The 15,310-nt window shown below is 52.7% G+C and overlaps 5 protein-coding genes across 5 annotated transcripts; all 5 read right to left on the reverse strand.

Annotated features, from left to right (window-relative positions):
- Positions 1 to 578: 578 nt before the first annotated feature.
- On the reverse strand, positions 579 to 2,688 carry DSM5745_07713 (uncharacterized protein; the record flags this gene model as incomplete). Its single annotated transcript, XM_026749729.1, has 6 exons — positions 579 to 607; positions 663 to 954; positions 1,003 to 1,899; positions 1,973 to 2,244; positions 2,315 to 2,540; positions 2,590 to 2,688. 6 exons carry the CDS (start codon positions 2,686 to 2,688, stop codon positions 579 to 581), a joined length of 1,815 nt encoding a protein of 604 aa, XP_026601761.1.
- Positions 2,689 to 3,481: 793 nt separating this feature from the next.
- DSM5745_07714 (Rad21/Rec8 N terminal domain protein) lies at positions 3,482 to 5,629 on the reverse strand (the record flags this gene model as incomplete). Its single annotated transcript, XM_026749730.1, has 5 exons — positions 3,482 to 4,231; positions 4,282 to 4,806; positions 4,853 to 5,312; positions 5,361 to 5,445; positions 5,551 to 5,629. The coding sequence occupies 5 exons, from the start codon at positions 5,627 to 5,629 to the stop codon at positions 3,482 to 3,484; spliced, it is 1,899 nt and encodes a 632-aa protein (XP_026601762.1).
- A 1,346-nt stretch (positions 5,630 to 6,975) lies between these two features.
- argEF (bifunctional acetylglutamate kinase/N-acetyl-gamma-glutamyl-phosphate reductase) lies at positions 6,976 to 9,725 on the reverse strand (the record flags this gene model as incomplete). The annotated part of the gene is made up of 2 exons (XM_026749731.1): positions 6,976 to 7,031; positions 7,085 to 9,725. 2 exons carry the CDS (start codon positions 9,723 to 9,725, stop codon positions 6,976 to 6,978), a joined length of 2,697 nt encoding a protein of 898 aa, XP_026601763.1.
- Positions 9,726 to 11,190: 1,465 nt separating this feature from the next.
- On the reverse strand, positions 11,191 to 11,795 carry DSM5745_07716 (SNAP receptor SNC2; the record flags this gene model as incomplete). Its single annotated transcript, XM_026749732.1, has 2 exons — positions 11,191 to 11,469; positions 11,691 to 11,795. 2 exons carry the CDS (start codon positions 11,793 to 11,795, stop codon positions 11,191 to 11,193), a joined length of 384 nt encoding a protein of 127 aa, XP_026601764.1.
- A 1,187-nt stretch (positions 11,796 to 12,982) lies between these two features.
- DSM5745_07717 (uncharacterized protein) lies at positions 12,983 to 14,624 on the reverse strand (the record flags this gene model as incomplete). The annotated part of the gene is made up of 5 exons (XM_026749733.1): positions 12,983 to 13,121; positions 13,190 to 13,559; positions 13,616 to 13,878; positions 13,935 to 14,257; positions 14,418 to 14,624. 5 exons carry the CDS (start codon positions 14,622 to 14,624, stop codon positions 12,983 to 12,985), a joined length of 1,302 nt encoding a protein of 433 aa, XP_026601765.1.
- Between the last annotated feature and the right edge of the window lie 686 nt (positions 14,625 to 15,310).

Below are 15,310 nucleotides of genomic sequence, written 5' to 3' on the forward strand. Positions count from 1 at the left end.
GGCACAGATGTCCTCCGTATACTTGAGCATAACTTTACCAGCTCGACCATGAACACCACTTGCGTGCCGATATCCGGTCTATTATTGTTCAATGGTATCTTGAACACGGAGTTAAGAGTTTTATGCCTGATGTTTGCCCAAGTAAAACAGTATCGTTGCATTTGTTACAGAATCGAGTCATCCAGCGCAGCACGCGACAACAGGACCAGGGCCGAGGCGTTGACTACAGATCCAGATCTCAGATCTCAGATCTGTATATTTAGTCAAGGAACCCAGCAAGTCAAATTAATCCATACTCCCGTTCCCACCAAGCACAGAAAAAAACGAAACCATGCTCATATCAAAACAGAAAGGAGACGGCCCAAGGTCGACATTACGCAGTCGGCCACAGTAATCAACCCCAAATAGATATTGGCAATCACTAAGACGCATAAAAGACGGCCGTAGATGGATCAGGATACGTATGAAAACAGGCCGAAGAATCAATTTTACCCCCATAAAACAACCAAACCAGTGCTCGCTCGAAACGGGAAGAAAGTCGAATATTGAAGCAAGCGCACTCGTGCGTTGAAAGTAGCCTAGTTGACGCGGAATGAATCGAGAATTACTATAGATGGTTAGCATACTCGAGTCTCGTCGAGACGCCGAAAATGGTAACTGACTTTCTTGACCCCTACGGCAGCCGCTGGCAACCCACATCAGTGTGTTGAGGAAGGTATAGCGGTCATCGCCAGTCTCCATAGATAGGTTAACGCGGTACTTGTACGAATTGGCGTTGATGCCGTCCGCCAGCTGCGGGTTGTTGAGCTTATCCAGCACATCTTTCGCGCCTGTTAACCATCCATTGGTCTTGACGACAATGAACGCGGGGGGGTCGTCGGCGGTCTGGAGGAGGAAGTTCGCTCGAAGACTCGTAGACTCCTTGGCCATGACCTGGCAATCTTGTCCGCCGGGCTACTGCGGTTAGCAAGGACACTACAAAGCGGTTGCCGGCAGACGTACCACAACCACTCCCTTACCCCATCGCCCAGCCCACTGACCACCGACAAACGTAACCCAGTCCCGGGTGCCCCAGATACCAGGGCCGACTCCAACCTTGGGGTTGACCTTCAGGCTCAGACGGAAATCGAGCTCGAGTGTGGGCGCAGGGAGCTGCAGGGACCGAGCAACTTCGCCTTCGGGGAATGTGTGGAGGAGGTTGTTCGCGGGGATCGAGTCTTTCATGACGCTGAGGTAGGTCGGGCATTCTAGCAGATGCTGGCGCTGTCGACTAGTATTCTTCGCGCGAACCTGCTGGCAGTAGATGCACTGCACGGAGAGACACTGTTCCTCGTCAGGACCGGGTTCGCTTTCTTCTGCGTTGAACGGGCCCAATAAGCCAAGCGCGCTTACCTTATCTTCCTCTTTCGCGCGGAACTCAACAAACGCAGCGTGAACATCGTCGAGAGGCGGGGCAGGGAGGCTTGACGTCGAGGCTTTCGGCTTCGCTTTAGGCGTCGCGCGAGGAGGCTGCGGAGGCGCGCCGGTTGAAGGGCCAGCGACGGGGCCGGTAGCCGGCAGGGAGGGACGTCCAGCGAGGTTCTGCATCGGCGTCTGCATGGGAGTCGCATGGGGACCGACGCCATTGGGCATCATGCCGGCACCGGGGGTCGAAAGCCCAGCGTGGCCCGGCGCGGGGCCCGGCGCAGTCGCGGCTGCAGCGTTAGGATTTGGAGGGTATCCATTAGTAGCGGTGATGCCATTGGGAGCGGCCTGGGTAGGCTGGGTCTGAGGTTGAGCCTGGGCGCCGCGAAGGCCAGGGCATTCGAGCAGATGCTGCTTCTGGCGCGAGGTGTTCTTTGCGCGGATCTGCTGGCAGTAGATGCACTGGACCGAGAGACACTGGATGACGATGACGTCCTGTCAGTTTGCTGAAAGCGAGCGAGCGGTTTCGCTGGTATATTACGGGGAGGGAAATACAGCAGTCACGCACCTTATCGTCTTCCTTGGCGCGGAACTCGACAAACGCCGCGTGAACTTCCTGGTCGACGGTCCGACCCATGTCCACGACGAGGGGGGTGAAAGGATCGATGGTGAAGGAATTGCAGCGTGCGCCGGGCTTGATTACAAGATGAAAACGCGCGTGAAAGTGGCAGAGGAGATGGAAGTCGAGGGCGCTGGGCAGGAGGCAGACACGCTGGAACGAGGAAAGAAAGGGAAAGACGGAACGGAGACGAGACGAAGACGAGACGGGCACAAAACAGTCTAGTGGCGGTTAACTTACGCGAGTCTTACCCGCCCACACTCGGTCCTCAGCCAAGGCCCAACTCTATACTATCACCCAGGATATATCCTCGATTCTGGGCTTGAGAGTGGTTTGTCTCTTCGCTATTGAAAATAAAACTGGTGTTCTCGTTGTCCTCGTTGTCGGTTGACCAAACCAGCAGGTAAGCAGCATCGGCGTCCTGACTCGACCCTCTCACCGTGGGCGTCCCTCCATTCGCTGCTATTCTAGGACACGCCAATAGAAGGCATCCAGGGGTAAGGAGGGGTGCAACTGCCTATTCACTTATATCAGTTGCTCCAGGATGATGCTAGATATAAGCTCACTTCTATAGATGCTCTTCGCTTCAGATCATATAGTTCTTCGAGAGGTAATACCCTACCATACCCGTATGTGTACGCGTACGGGGTACGAACCCGGCGCATTTACGCTCTGAATTTACCGAGCAACGGTCGTGGTATTTCGATCGGACATCGTCCCATCGTGTACACGTCTGTAGTCTCTGTACACTTATCCTGCTCCTTAATCGATTCTACCCCGTATAGAGTAGGTCTGTACTCTTTTACTCCAAGATATGTGGAGTAAACGTTGACTCTGATCGTGAGACCTGCGAACGCCATGCCAATTATTGGCACAGCCACAGCCACAGTCAAGAACGCGAGAATTCCCGCTGAGCAATCCCGTGCCAGTGGTCAAGAGGAGGGGTAAGAGCTACAATAATAGGCGATAGTAGTCATCATATAGATCCCTGAATGATTGCGGGGACAGATATATTTGAGGATAATATTATGGTTCTTGCGCATAGCGATGAAGTATATCTGGTAATTTCGCCGGCGTTATTCAACACCATACATACTGTACATACCTGAGTTACCAGTTGTATCTAAACCAAAAACAAAACTAGTGTCGTGGAACAGAGCCCGAAATATATATCGGATACCATTTCATATTCATAACGAATCTGCTAGTGTACTTTATGATATATGCTTAGGCTGGTTCATATACCACGAGCTAAATGTATGAGTGAACTTTGCGACTCTGACAGTTGATGCGAAAGCCCGAATAAGTGGGAGAAAATATGGCAGTAACATGCATTTGCCGAAGACCGATTCGAAAAGATAAAGCATATATCGCGAGTACCCAGTATGCCGTATAAATGACTGGGACCATGAAGCAGGGAAAAAAAAGTCAGGTCATGTAACAATGCATAATGCCAACCTACACCTCGACTAGACGCACGAAGATCTCCCCATACTCATAACGGACGCCTTCGTCCACACTGCTTTGATCTTGGTACGCATCCTGGCGCACTCTGAGAAAGCCCTTGGTAGCAAGCGCAAGGATATGCATGAGGCCTTGGGTAGCGACCGCGGCGGTGGTCTTTTGAGGAGGTAAGAGGGTCGAGAAGGTGATTTCGGCGTTGTCGGAGGCATTTGCAGTTGACTCCTCCGCTGGCTTCTGCGAGTCTATCTTCGTGGCTAGGAAATCCAGGAAGTTGAGACCCTCCTGGTCCATGACTGACTCGGTGAGGCTGTTCTGCAGCTGCTGACTTCTTTGCGATGGGCGCACGGGTTCTGCGGTAGAGTTGCTATCACCAGCGGCATTGTCGTCAAGATAATTGGTTAGGTCAAACCCCTCCAGCTTGTCGAGGTCGTCATCGAGGTTACCGGGAATTGACAGATTGTCCAAGTCGTATGGAAACCCGCGTCCAGCAAGAGGGCTTGCGCTGGTTAAGCGGTTGCGCCGTCCGATACCCGAGGGACCGGCGCTCGCAGCTCTGCCAAAGGAGGCAACTGATTCAGCGATGCCGCGAGATGAAAAGTCACTCACACTTCCTAAGCCCCCGAATATGTTGGCTGCGGGTGCGCCGTGGCGGGAGCTTTGCACAGAGGCGGTTATGTTCCAGGGCATCTGCGAGGAATTGTCATCGTGGAGATCCGGTGACTGGTGTCGGCCAAGTTCAACATCCTGGAGAAGTTAGAGTTTGTACTGGGAGGAGATTAGCAGGCGATACATACCTCGTTCCAGAGGTCAATTTCATCCACCAGGTCAATCCTACCCTGCTCATCGTCCTCTCTTGCGCGGACTCGCCGTTCCTCAGCCTCTGGGTCATCTTCTAGAGGGCGTTTGCGGACGAGCTCATATAAGTTCTCTCCGGAGAAGAAATGCAGCGGGTGCATAACTTGGGTAGACCCAACACCAGCTCCAACGGAGCCGATTCCTAGACCAAATACCCAGTACTCGGCGTTCTTTTTCGCCTGCGTTGATACCTTGTTCTGGCGTTTGTGCTTACTGGCGACGGCCATGTTATGCAAGTATTCATCGTTCATGGCAGCTAGTTCAGCATTGCGCAGCGCCGTCTGTCCGTCTGAAGCAAGGAGCTTAGGAGCCCTCTGCCTCTGTGGCGCCCTCACCTCGGTTGGCTCTGTTTCCGCAGCTTCACGCGGAGCATCGTCGCCCACGTCAGAGAATATGACTGGGCGAGCCGGCCGAGCTGGTTCATTAGTTATTGCCATCTCGATGTCTTCGTCGACGAGTAGAGGCTGTACAGTCAGTAGGCTCTGATGCAAGAGTCAGCCGTGAGCTTACCTGGTCGTCAAATGCGAACTCATTGGCTCCGTTCTCTCTAGCCTCGCTGACAGGCCTGGCTCTCACTTCACTCTCGTTTCTCATCCCTAGCTCGACTATATTGCCGTCCTCGTCGAATTCGAAGTCCGGTTGGAGAAGCACACCTGCCTCGTCGAGGGACGAAGCAATCATTCCTCCCAAATCAACACCACCTTGTACAGAGCTGGCAGGGCCCGCTTCAGAGCTGAATCCACCCAGGTCTCTCAGAATATTCTCGTCGGAAGGAAGATTCAAGCCCAAGATCGAGCTGCTAGACAGAGCCGATTGACTAAGGTTTGGAGTCTGGGGCATCAAAACGCTAGATTGCTGACTTGCATCAATCTCGAGCAGTCTATTCAATTTCGACAGATCTAGACCGAGCCCTGGGAGGTTGTTCTCGGGTAAGAAGGAGGGATCATATGGCAGGACGAGTTGATCGGGTCTGCCGTTCCTATTAGTGAACATTCCCAAAGGTTTGGAGGAGACAAACCTGGCCTTTCCAGCAGACGGATCCAATCCTCCAGCAGGAACTGATCTAAGCATCTGCCTCATCTTATCATGCATTGCTTGGACATCTAGCAAAGTATATCCGCACTGCTGACTGTACACCCTTGAGACCCCGTACCTAAAAAAAAGGACTGATTAGCGTGCAGAACTTTTGGAAGACCAAGAAGACCTACAAAAGATTGCTCTGTAGTCTGAGCGCCATCGGAGCCACTGGATCGATGATGACGTTGCAAGCCTTGGGAACATCCACATTTTGTATGGTCTGCCGATTCAGTCTCCTGGAGATGGATCTTGCGCCCAGCGTTGCAACCAACCTATGCGGACAGCCTCATAAGTCCGAAGGTTTCATGGATATGGCGGTGATTCGAGAACGGGAGCGAAGGACAGCGACGTACCAAACCGTGGCCACTCCATGCTCAGGAGAGGTAAGTACTAAACGAAGGAAAAACGGTTAGCATGATCCTGCTGACGGTGTTTTAAGACCAGAATAGACGCACTTTCGTGACTGTAAAACATCTCGACTGTTTCAGCACTCAGTCACGCATCTGGAATTGGTCTTTCGACTTCACATGAGCGAGAGTTAGCCATCAAATCGATAAGAAGCACAAGAGATTCTACAGAGCGACTAGCGCAATATATTGGGTCCATCACTTACCAGGTCCGAATCATTCCAGGCCTACACAGGCTCCCGAAAACGCAGGCCAACGGCAGCGGAGGGCTATCGGGGTATGCACCGAGCCCTGCCCGAAGAATAAGGAGAGTGTCTGGAATCAAAGGACGCTGAAAATTGTCGGAGTCTGCGGAAACTAGTTTCAAGGAGTCACAGGGAGAAGAAAGAAAAGAGAAGAGAGAAGAGCAAAAGAATTGGAAGCTAGACGCAGCCTTGTAGGAGAATGAGCGCATTTCCAAATCTGCTCGGGACAGGACATCGGGACGCGCCTCGCGACTACCAGTTTTGGACCAGAAGAAGCCTAGACTCATCGTTCCCCATTATCATCAGTGACGATTATTTTATCCAATGGACCAAGACCATAACACAGCGCATCCAAGCCCTGCTTTTCATGGCTATGGCGGGAGTAATGACAGCCGTCAAGAAAATAACAAGGGCCCAAGACGACGGACATGAAAAATAGAGACGGTTTTCTTTATACTTAAGGCGAAATGGAGAACGTTTTTCAAGCAGAAGGAAACCATAGACTTTTCACTCCCTTCTACAAAGGAATGAAGCTAGCTATAAGTCAGTACAAATAGCTGTAGAAATGCACAGTTTGACGAGGATACCGGAAACCAACAGGCCAAATTAAGGCATGAACGGAGAAAGAATGAGTATGATGGATACGAGACGTGACCTATGGACCTCATACAATAAGAGCCAGGAGAAAGAAAAGAACCTTACCAGCAACCCATCTTAACCCACAGTAGATACGATGCAGACAGGGTATGAATGAAAAACAGAGACAGAGACTAGGAAGAGATACACAAGATGGAAACCAGGTTCGAATTATTTCACATACATACCCTACCAACCAAGGAGGTAGATCAAATTGATTTTTATACGACACAGGGTAGATTTATAACAAGCAAGCAGCGCTAAATGTCTATTCAAGAGGAATACCCTCGTACTCGCTGTATCCGAGGGCGAGGTTCATGTTTTCTATAAGCACGTTAGTATTGCACTACACTAGGACAAGGGAAGCGGAAACTTACGCAGGCACTGGGTGGCAGCACCCTTGAGAAGGTTGTCAATGGTGGCGCAAACAACGACGCGGTTCTCCTTAGAGTGAACGGCGAAGCCACCGACTTCAACGCCGTGTCGGCCTGCAATGTTCTTGACGACTGGGGGCTCGCCAATGATCTTGACAAGCTTCTCACCAGCGTAGCGGTCCTGGTAGATGTTGCGAATGTCGCGAGAGGACATGGCCTCCTTGAGAGGAATGTTAATGGTGAGGTGGATACCCTGGAACCAAACAGCGACGTGAGGAGAGAAGGCGATGGGAGTACCGAGCTGAGCGCTGATCTCACGCTCGTGGATGTGGTCGGTCAAAGAGTAAGGGATGATGTTGTTGGTGAGGTTCTGGACGTCGTTCTTGGGGCTGGGCTTGGTACCAGCGCCAGAGTAACCGGACACACCGAAAACGGTGGGCTGGCCACCGAGATGAGGAACAATAGGAGCAATGGCGAGCTGGGTACCGGTGGCGTAGCAGCCAGGGTTGGCAATGCGAGTGGCCTGGGCGATCTTGGAGCGGCTGACCAGCTCGGGAAGGCCGTAGGTCCACTTCTCGTCGAAGCGGTAGTCGGCGCTGAGGTCGATGATGACGTTTCCATCCTGGGCACCCTGGTCGACGGCGTCGACGAAAGGCTTGCAGACACCGTTGGGAAGGGCCATAACCCAGCAGTCGACGTCACCGTTGGATGACATGCGCTTGACATCCTCGGGGCTCAGGTTCTCGTAAATGACCTCGCGCTTGTCGTAGCCCTGCAGTTTCTTGCCAGCCAGCTCGCGAGAAGAAACATGGCGCAGGTCCATGTGAGGGTGGGCGTTGATAAGGTTGATCAGAGCCTGTCCAGTGTAGCCACGGGCACCAATGAGAGCAACCTTGGAGGGCTTGGGGTTTGAGTTGTTCTTCTCACCGAGGGGAGGGTTAGGGTTGGTGGTGGCGTAGGTGCGGATGGTCTGGACGGGGGCCGAAGGGCGTCCGAAGCGGGCAGCGCGGAGAGCGTTGCTGGTGGTGGAGAAGGTACGCTTCTGTCCAGCAGCAGCGCCCAGGGGCTTACCAATGTTGGCAGCCGCGTGGGCAGCGCGTTGAAGTCGGGACTCGAGGTTGATGTCACCGAACATCTGACGGCCGTGCTGAGAGAATTCCTGAACCAAAAGCTTCACTTCATCGCCGCTCTCAACGCCGTACCAGAAAAGAACCTCGCCATCTCGGCTCAGACTACCATCAGCCTTGTCAAAGAACCAGGTGAGGTTCTCGTCATCCTCCTTGACAGTCCAGACAAGCTTGGGGTGGTCCTTCTTGATGGCAGCAAAGACATTGTCAGCCACATTGGTCAGCCACCCAGACTTGGTGATGGTGAATGTAGCAAGGTGAGACGCGGAGGAAACGGCATCCTTGGTCTGGGGCAGAACAACGGCGAGGGCCTCCATGGGCTCGTCGTAGTAAGCCTTGAACTCACGCTCCTTCAGACCCTCGACGTAACGGTCGACGGTCGCGCGAGCGTCAAGACCTTCCCGGTCACGAACAAGAACCTCCTTGAGCTGGGCCAAGTCTTCAAACTCGGAAAGAGAAGTCTTGGTGTGGACCTTGTTACCCCGTCGGATAAGAGTTCCAGCACCGGAGTCAGTGAAGAGCTCCTTTTGCAGGTCGGCAGGGTGGATGATAGCAACGCTAGAGGTACGAGGAAGATCGCTGAGCAGCTCCTTCATCTCCTTAATCTTCAGACGAGTGCCGTGACGCACCCACCACTGTGTCATGAGGTGGTCGTATTCCTCATCGAGGTTGATGCTGGAGATCTTCTCACCAGTATCACCGTTAAACAGACCGCCCTTCTCGGCGAGGTAGACGATCTTGAGGGGCTGAAGGGAGCGCGCCAGCTCACCAGCAGCGACATCGGCGTTGACGTTGAGCACCTGTCCATCGGGGGTCTCGGCCATGGAAGTCAGGATGGGAAGGCAGCCGGCCTCAATGGCAGACTCAATAGGCTTCTTGTTAACGCCGTTGATCTTACCGACAAGGTTATACTTCTCCTTGTCAAGGTAGTCGGCCTGGAAGACACCAGCAGTAAGAGGACGAGCGCGCACACCCATGCGCTCCAGCTCCTCAACCAGCTTCAGGTTCTCCTCCAGGAAGAGCTTGCGGGCCAGAGCCAATGTCTTGCCGTCTGTAACTCGGATACCATCCTCGAACTGGGGCTCGACACCGGCATCCTCGAGCATGCGGTTCAGCTGGGGGCCGGCGCCGTGGACGACGATAGGGTACAGACCGACATGGTTAAGGAAGGCGAGGGCGGACGAGAGGGTCTCGAGGTGTTCTGTGATGATTGCACCGCCGACCTTGATGACCGCGAACTGCTGGGAGGAGACCGAGGTAAAGTGCGAAAGGTACTGCTGGACCTCGCGCTTCGAGCCGATGTTGCTCAGCAGCTGGACGACGGTGGTCCGGGTAGAGGAAAGCTGAGAATCGGAGGCGCGGGAGTACTGACGGCTCTGCAGCAACGGCACCGCAGAAGCCTTCAGCGCAGCGCGGGCTGTGGGAGAGGAAAGTCTGGCAGAGGCGTGCGGTGCGGAGAGCGCGCGGAGGGGCTTAGTGGTGGAAGCTCTCCGCACAGCGGTGCGAAGGGAGAACATCCTGCCAACCAGCATGCGGCAGCTTCTTCAGGCTAGTTGGACAGAAGGTCTGGAGAGCGAGAGAGAAGGGTCAGAGAGGAAGCAGATCGGGTATAAGAATGCGAACGGAAGAGGAGTCACAAGTCAAGGACAATGAGGGAAAAAAGGTTGTGCGGAGTCTGCGGGCTCGGCCGTAGTGAGTCTAGGGACGATTAGGACGAATTTGCCGCCGCCTCCTAACAAAAGACATGGAACCACCCCCAGGCACCGCTCGCCTTGCAGCGCGAATTTCCTTTCCTTTTTTTCTCGCCCTCCGGTGTCGTAATTGCGCAGAACAAAAAATTGGGACAAAGATCCAATTGGGGGCTCATCACTTACTCCAGGTCTTACCCAAGGTTCTCTTGGCCTGAGTACCCAATGCGGCAACGGAATGGAAGAGCGCGAGGCTGAGCTGGGAGCTTGGAGCTGAGGGATTTACACGAAGCTCGAGCTCGAGCGATCAGCGATGCCTTATACCTGGACTACCGTAGGCACGTATGAGACACTTAACAACCCAACGGTCTTCGTGCAGGAGATCAGAGGAAGAAGAAATTGCACAGTCCGTGGGCAACAAGTGCGAGGATCGGAGGCCGAAATAGACAGACCGCCCGTGACTCAGACCACCAAGCAACCAAGCCTCTGACCACCTTGTTGACCAAGGAATATATCCCATCCGGTGGGTTTCTGCATGCTCATTCCAGCCATTTGGTTATCAGATTAGATCTTGTCCCCTCGACAACCCCCCTCTAACCCCCATACTAGGCCAATCCAGCGAATAGAGGCGAGCCTTCGCTCCCGTGTGGATGGAGCCCAAGAGCCCAGATGCACCTCCCATGCTGCGGGCCCCTTTATTATCTGATCTTTTAGCTAATGCAATCTCTCCTCGTGGGAATTCTTTAGTCAACGTTGGCATCTGTCATGTTTTTTATGGTCCACTGCTTCCATGCATCCCGCGACCTTTCTTCTACCTCCTCGGCTGAGGCTCGGGGGTGCTGATAAGGATTTTTCACTGGGGGTGTGACGAGCGGTCAAGCGGTCAAGCGGTCAAAGCTAGATGGTAAGAGACAGATATGATACGTTCATTATAGAATGCTAGACGAACAACACAGTAGCACATGAGAAGGGAAAGTCGGCAAGAACAGACTCAAAAGCAAAAAACACCAGAGTATCATTTACATCTTCGCCGTCGACGAGTCGTATGGCATAGCCCTCATTCGAAAGAACCAAATCAATTCATCGCGTCCAAGGCCTGCTAAAATAAGGCTTATTCGTGACAACAGCAGGAATTGACGCCCAATAAAAAGCACAGAGGTATTAGAGGCTGAAAACAAAGCTGCAACGGTTTCCGCATAGATCCCGGGTCGGGTTGAATAACATGACCGTCATTGACTGCTCGTAGCTTAGCGCGTAGTTGTGACAACTGGAAGCGATATAGCCGTTAGCACTTTCAACCTTGCAGCATTCCAGTAGCGCGGAACTCCGGGTGGGTCTTACCAGCAGGGACGATGATCACTACGAGCAGGAGGATGATGCAAATAATCAAGCACACACGCATCTTCATGTCCTTCCACCACATCTGCTTCCGCACGCGGTTGGCGCCTCTGCGGAACCCTTGGGCTGACACCGCCAGGTTGTCGGTCTTGTCCTGCAGCGAATCTAGCCGCTCACCACGCTCGGAGACCTTGAAGATATTCGACCGCATGGTATCGACGGTTTCTTGAATTTTCTATCGCAGAAGGAGAATTAGCAATTGTTGCTGCGATAGAAAGCGGGGATGTGACGAGCGTAAGCAGAGCAACACAGCAACATCTAATACCCCAAGCATCGCCGAATTGTTGGCACATGTGGCTCGAAAACAAAGACATGTCGATCCATGTGCCTGGAGACGACGTATACCAATGCAACTCCTCCAAGAAAAATGCTTAGGGATCAAAGTCAAAGACTCACCCGGTCGATTTCCCGTGTCCGGTTGTCGCCATTTTGCGCAGTGCTGCCGCTGGCAGCGTTGTTCGAGCCAGAAGGAATGTAAGGATCGTACGGTTGCTCAGACATGATGCTGTATGCGAAGAGTTCGAAATGGAACGAGAATGCTAAGTCGTAGCGCGGGAAGGATCACAAGACCACGTCGTCGCAAATTATCGGGATCAAAAGTCCGCTGGCGGGCTGGGCGTAACAGGGAGAAAGCGTCGCGGAAGGTTAGAGAGGGCGAGACGGGAAGAGATATTCAGAGAACGTAAGTCACGGATCGTGGAGTGAGGTGCGTATGGCGATAAGATGTGAGTGGAAAACAGATGGGAATAATGGGAGGCTGACGAGGAGAGGATGGCTTGGTGGTTGCTGGAGATGACAGGCGGTTCCAATCGTTTCGGGCGATTCGTCGTCGGGGTGGCAACACGTGACGCTTGGGCCACGGCCACAGCGCAGTTATTCTTGGGATAGGCAGCGATCAATAATTCTTCTTGCTGAGCCAATCACAGCTGGCTTTACAAATAGGACAAAGGATGCATTGTCAATAGACGGTTCTAGAGCTGATGACAGCTTTACTGAAGTGACCAGCTTGTGGAAAGGGGCGGGGTCTCAGGCGCCCTGTTCATTGTTTGAATCCGAGTCCAGCCGTGTTACATCTTTCGAACATCCATGCCCCAGCTGCTTGCCAGGTGTTACGGTTACGGAACCTTGTAATGTGAACCGTCCAGTCATAGCCAGGTGGAATATACCGTACAACCTTGTCAGTTGTTCACCCAATAATTGTACCTGGCATTAGGCGCCGTACCTTTAATGGTTCATCGACATGTACTCTACGAACAATATGACGAGTCAAAAGCTTGCATTTTGGTTGTAGATCCTGCAACAGATAGATTGGCTGGACCCTTGAAGGCCATCACCGTTATTTCCCCCCGATATTATCGTGGGGCTTAGTAGACGCTATTTACCTTTGATTCTATATATATGGCTCACTTAAGGGGGAGGGGGTAGTTTCAGTTACCCTTTCGAAAAGCCTGGGAAGAAGAGTGAGAGCAAAAAGGATAATAATCCCATGACAAAATCCAAGAGCTATTGCAGAATTGTTTCACCAATCGCGTAAATAGTCTTGCAGCCTGGGAGATTGTCATGAGTTAGTTTCAGTGACGAGTTGATGATGCCCGTGCACGGTTACAGGGGAAGAGGCTAGGTTGAATAAGATGCGGCGATACCGGGGATACTCACAGAGCCGGACAGTCGGATAGTGCTTGGATGGATCAGTTATCGTGAGAATGCCGGGGTTTTCTAGGTAAGAGCAGCCAGAGACCAGCAATAGTGGCAAGGAGGGCCAACGCGAAAGGCTGCAGGCTTGAGACACCATGTGGCTGTGCAATAGCACCGGCGACGAACGGTAGTCTAACAAAACAAATAAGTCAGTGGCCTCGGGGGGATGCGCATGAGCCTGGTTTGAAAGAAGAGCTTACATAGCACCACCACTACCCCCGAAAGCAGAGACGAGGCCGATACTCGGCGTGTGTAGGTGCTTCGGAAGCAACTTAGCAGCGACCGTGACCGCGGCGGGGAAGAGAGGTCCTGTAAAGAATCCCATTAAGGACACTGCGACGGCAGAAACAATGAAGTGTGGGACGAGCCAGAACACAAGTTCGAGGGCGATAGCTAAAGCCAAGTATATGATCACGGCAAGTCGCTCGCCAATAGCCTCATTCGCAAACCCAAGTACAATTCGGCCGACTGTGATGCCAGCCCAAAACCCTGTAGGAACAAGACCAGACGCTACGGCGCCACCGTCGCGAACCTGCATCATGAACTCGACAATCCAGCCCCCGATCGATACTATAAATATCTGATCAGCACTAGTGCTTTGGCTCAACTGATTGCACTATATATACCTTCAACTCCCATATAAGCAAATAGGAAGAATGCTAGAATCCAGGTGACACGGTTCTTGACGGCTTCAGTCGTTCGAGAGTCCCCTGTCGAGCCCGACATTTTAGGGTTATTGATCCTAAATCGCTCGCCATTCTCAGGCCAGAACAGAGGCCCACAGGTAATGAGCTCCAGGGCAGATCCGCCAACCAAAGTGAAGTAGAACGTAGACCACTTCAGGCCATGGTCGACCATCGCCGTTGCGATAGCTGGACTCACAGTCGCGCTGGTTGCATATGTATATCAGCGACTTGACAACCACTCAGGCATGACGACACATACCCTAGTCCGTAACATGCATGCATGAGCCCCATAAGTGTACTGGCGCTAACCATGTCCCCAACCCATGCGTTCCAACCTGCGTCGATAAGCCCATTACCAAGCCCGACGAAGGCATAAGCAACCAGCAGAACCGGGAAGCGTGGATAGGACGCCATGACGACGAAAGGAATTAAGTGACATAGCGGCGCAATGATCGCAATTCCGCGCTGGCCCCAGGTCATATGGATTTTGTTCACTGCGATAGAAGCCAACGTATAACCAGCAAACGGGGTCACGAAGATCAGAGACACCACAGTGGTGGACAGATTGAAGTCCTCGCGTATCTAAAGAGACAATTAATCAATATGAACTCCCAAAGTCCTTGAAAAGGACCGTAATCTGAGGCAAAACGCTGGGCATCCGTACGTATGGAACCAAAGCCTACAGCAACGTCAGTGGACCACGTCAACAGGCAAATTCATTTTTGTATAATCTGGAACTCACACCGTATACACCATCACTAGCGCCCACAACTGCAAAACTGGCAAAAGCTGCTGCTATACGCCATTTATTGATGGAAGGCTCGTTCCACTTCTGCTTGACCCGAGCAACATGGACGTCCGGATCGGGTCCATACGCCTGCTCAGGCTCTTCTGGCGAATTCCGCCGTTCTTCGCGAGCGGGCAGCTCCAAGGTCACCGTTGTCGACATACTTGCGGTGGACTGGCGAGCGGGGGTGAAGGGAATTGATCGATTTATAAAGCCCTCGAGCCATTGTTTGTGGCATGACGTAGGGAATCATGTTGGAGACGCGGGGAAACTTCGGGCCAAAGATGATGCGGGGTCTGCCAACATATCCTTCGACTGCGCCCATTCATAAATGAATTGAATATGTTGGCATCGGTGCTCAGACGTATTTAATATAAACAAGTGATGATAAGTGTGTGGTCAGGTGAGGTTTGGATCTAAGCTGTACAACCTCAACCTTAACAGCCCGATCCTATAGATGGTCAGCGCTAACGCTGTGAGGGGCCAAGTAAGGAGCGGGTGTTTCAATCGGATCTGCCACTTCATTCGCGAAAGAAGCATTTCGAATCATCCCGGAACGTCGGTTAGGCACAGACAAGTGGCTTCGGGCAGTGACAGCCATGCCCGAACCGGCAGCGCTGGAGCATCCCACGCAGCCATAATTCATGCCCCAGAGTATGATTTCATCGTCGAAATCGACCATAAATCTTAACCAACGCCAGTGTGCTGCCTTTTGGCACAATTGCTTCCCCTGTTCAGACTCTCCAGAGAGCCAGTGACGGGTACACACGTGGCGAGCTCTAGTGCGGTCCTCACACGATCTTTGTCGTTTTTTCGAGTTTCGTCACAAGCGCGGCTGCTGATCCTCC

This window comes from Aspergillus mulundensis (genome assembly GCF_003369625.1).
Source record: "Aspergillus mulundensis strain DSM 5745 chromosome Unknown scaffold_8, whole genome shotgun sequence".
Classification (NCBI taxonomy): domain Eukaryota; kingdom Fungi; phylum Ascomycota; class Eurotiomycetes; order Eurotiales; family Aspergillaceae; genus Aspergillus; species Aspergillus mulundensis.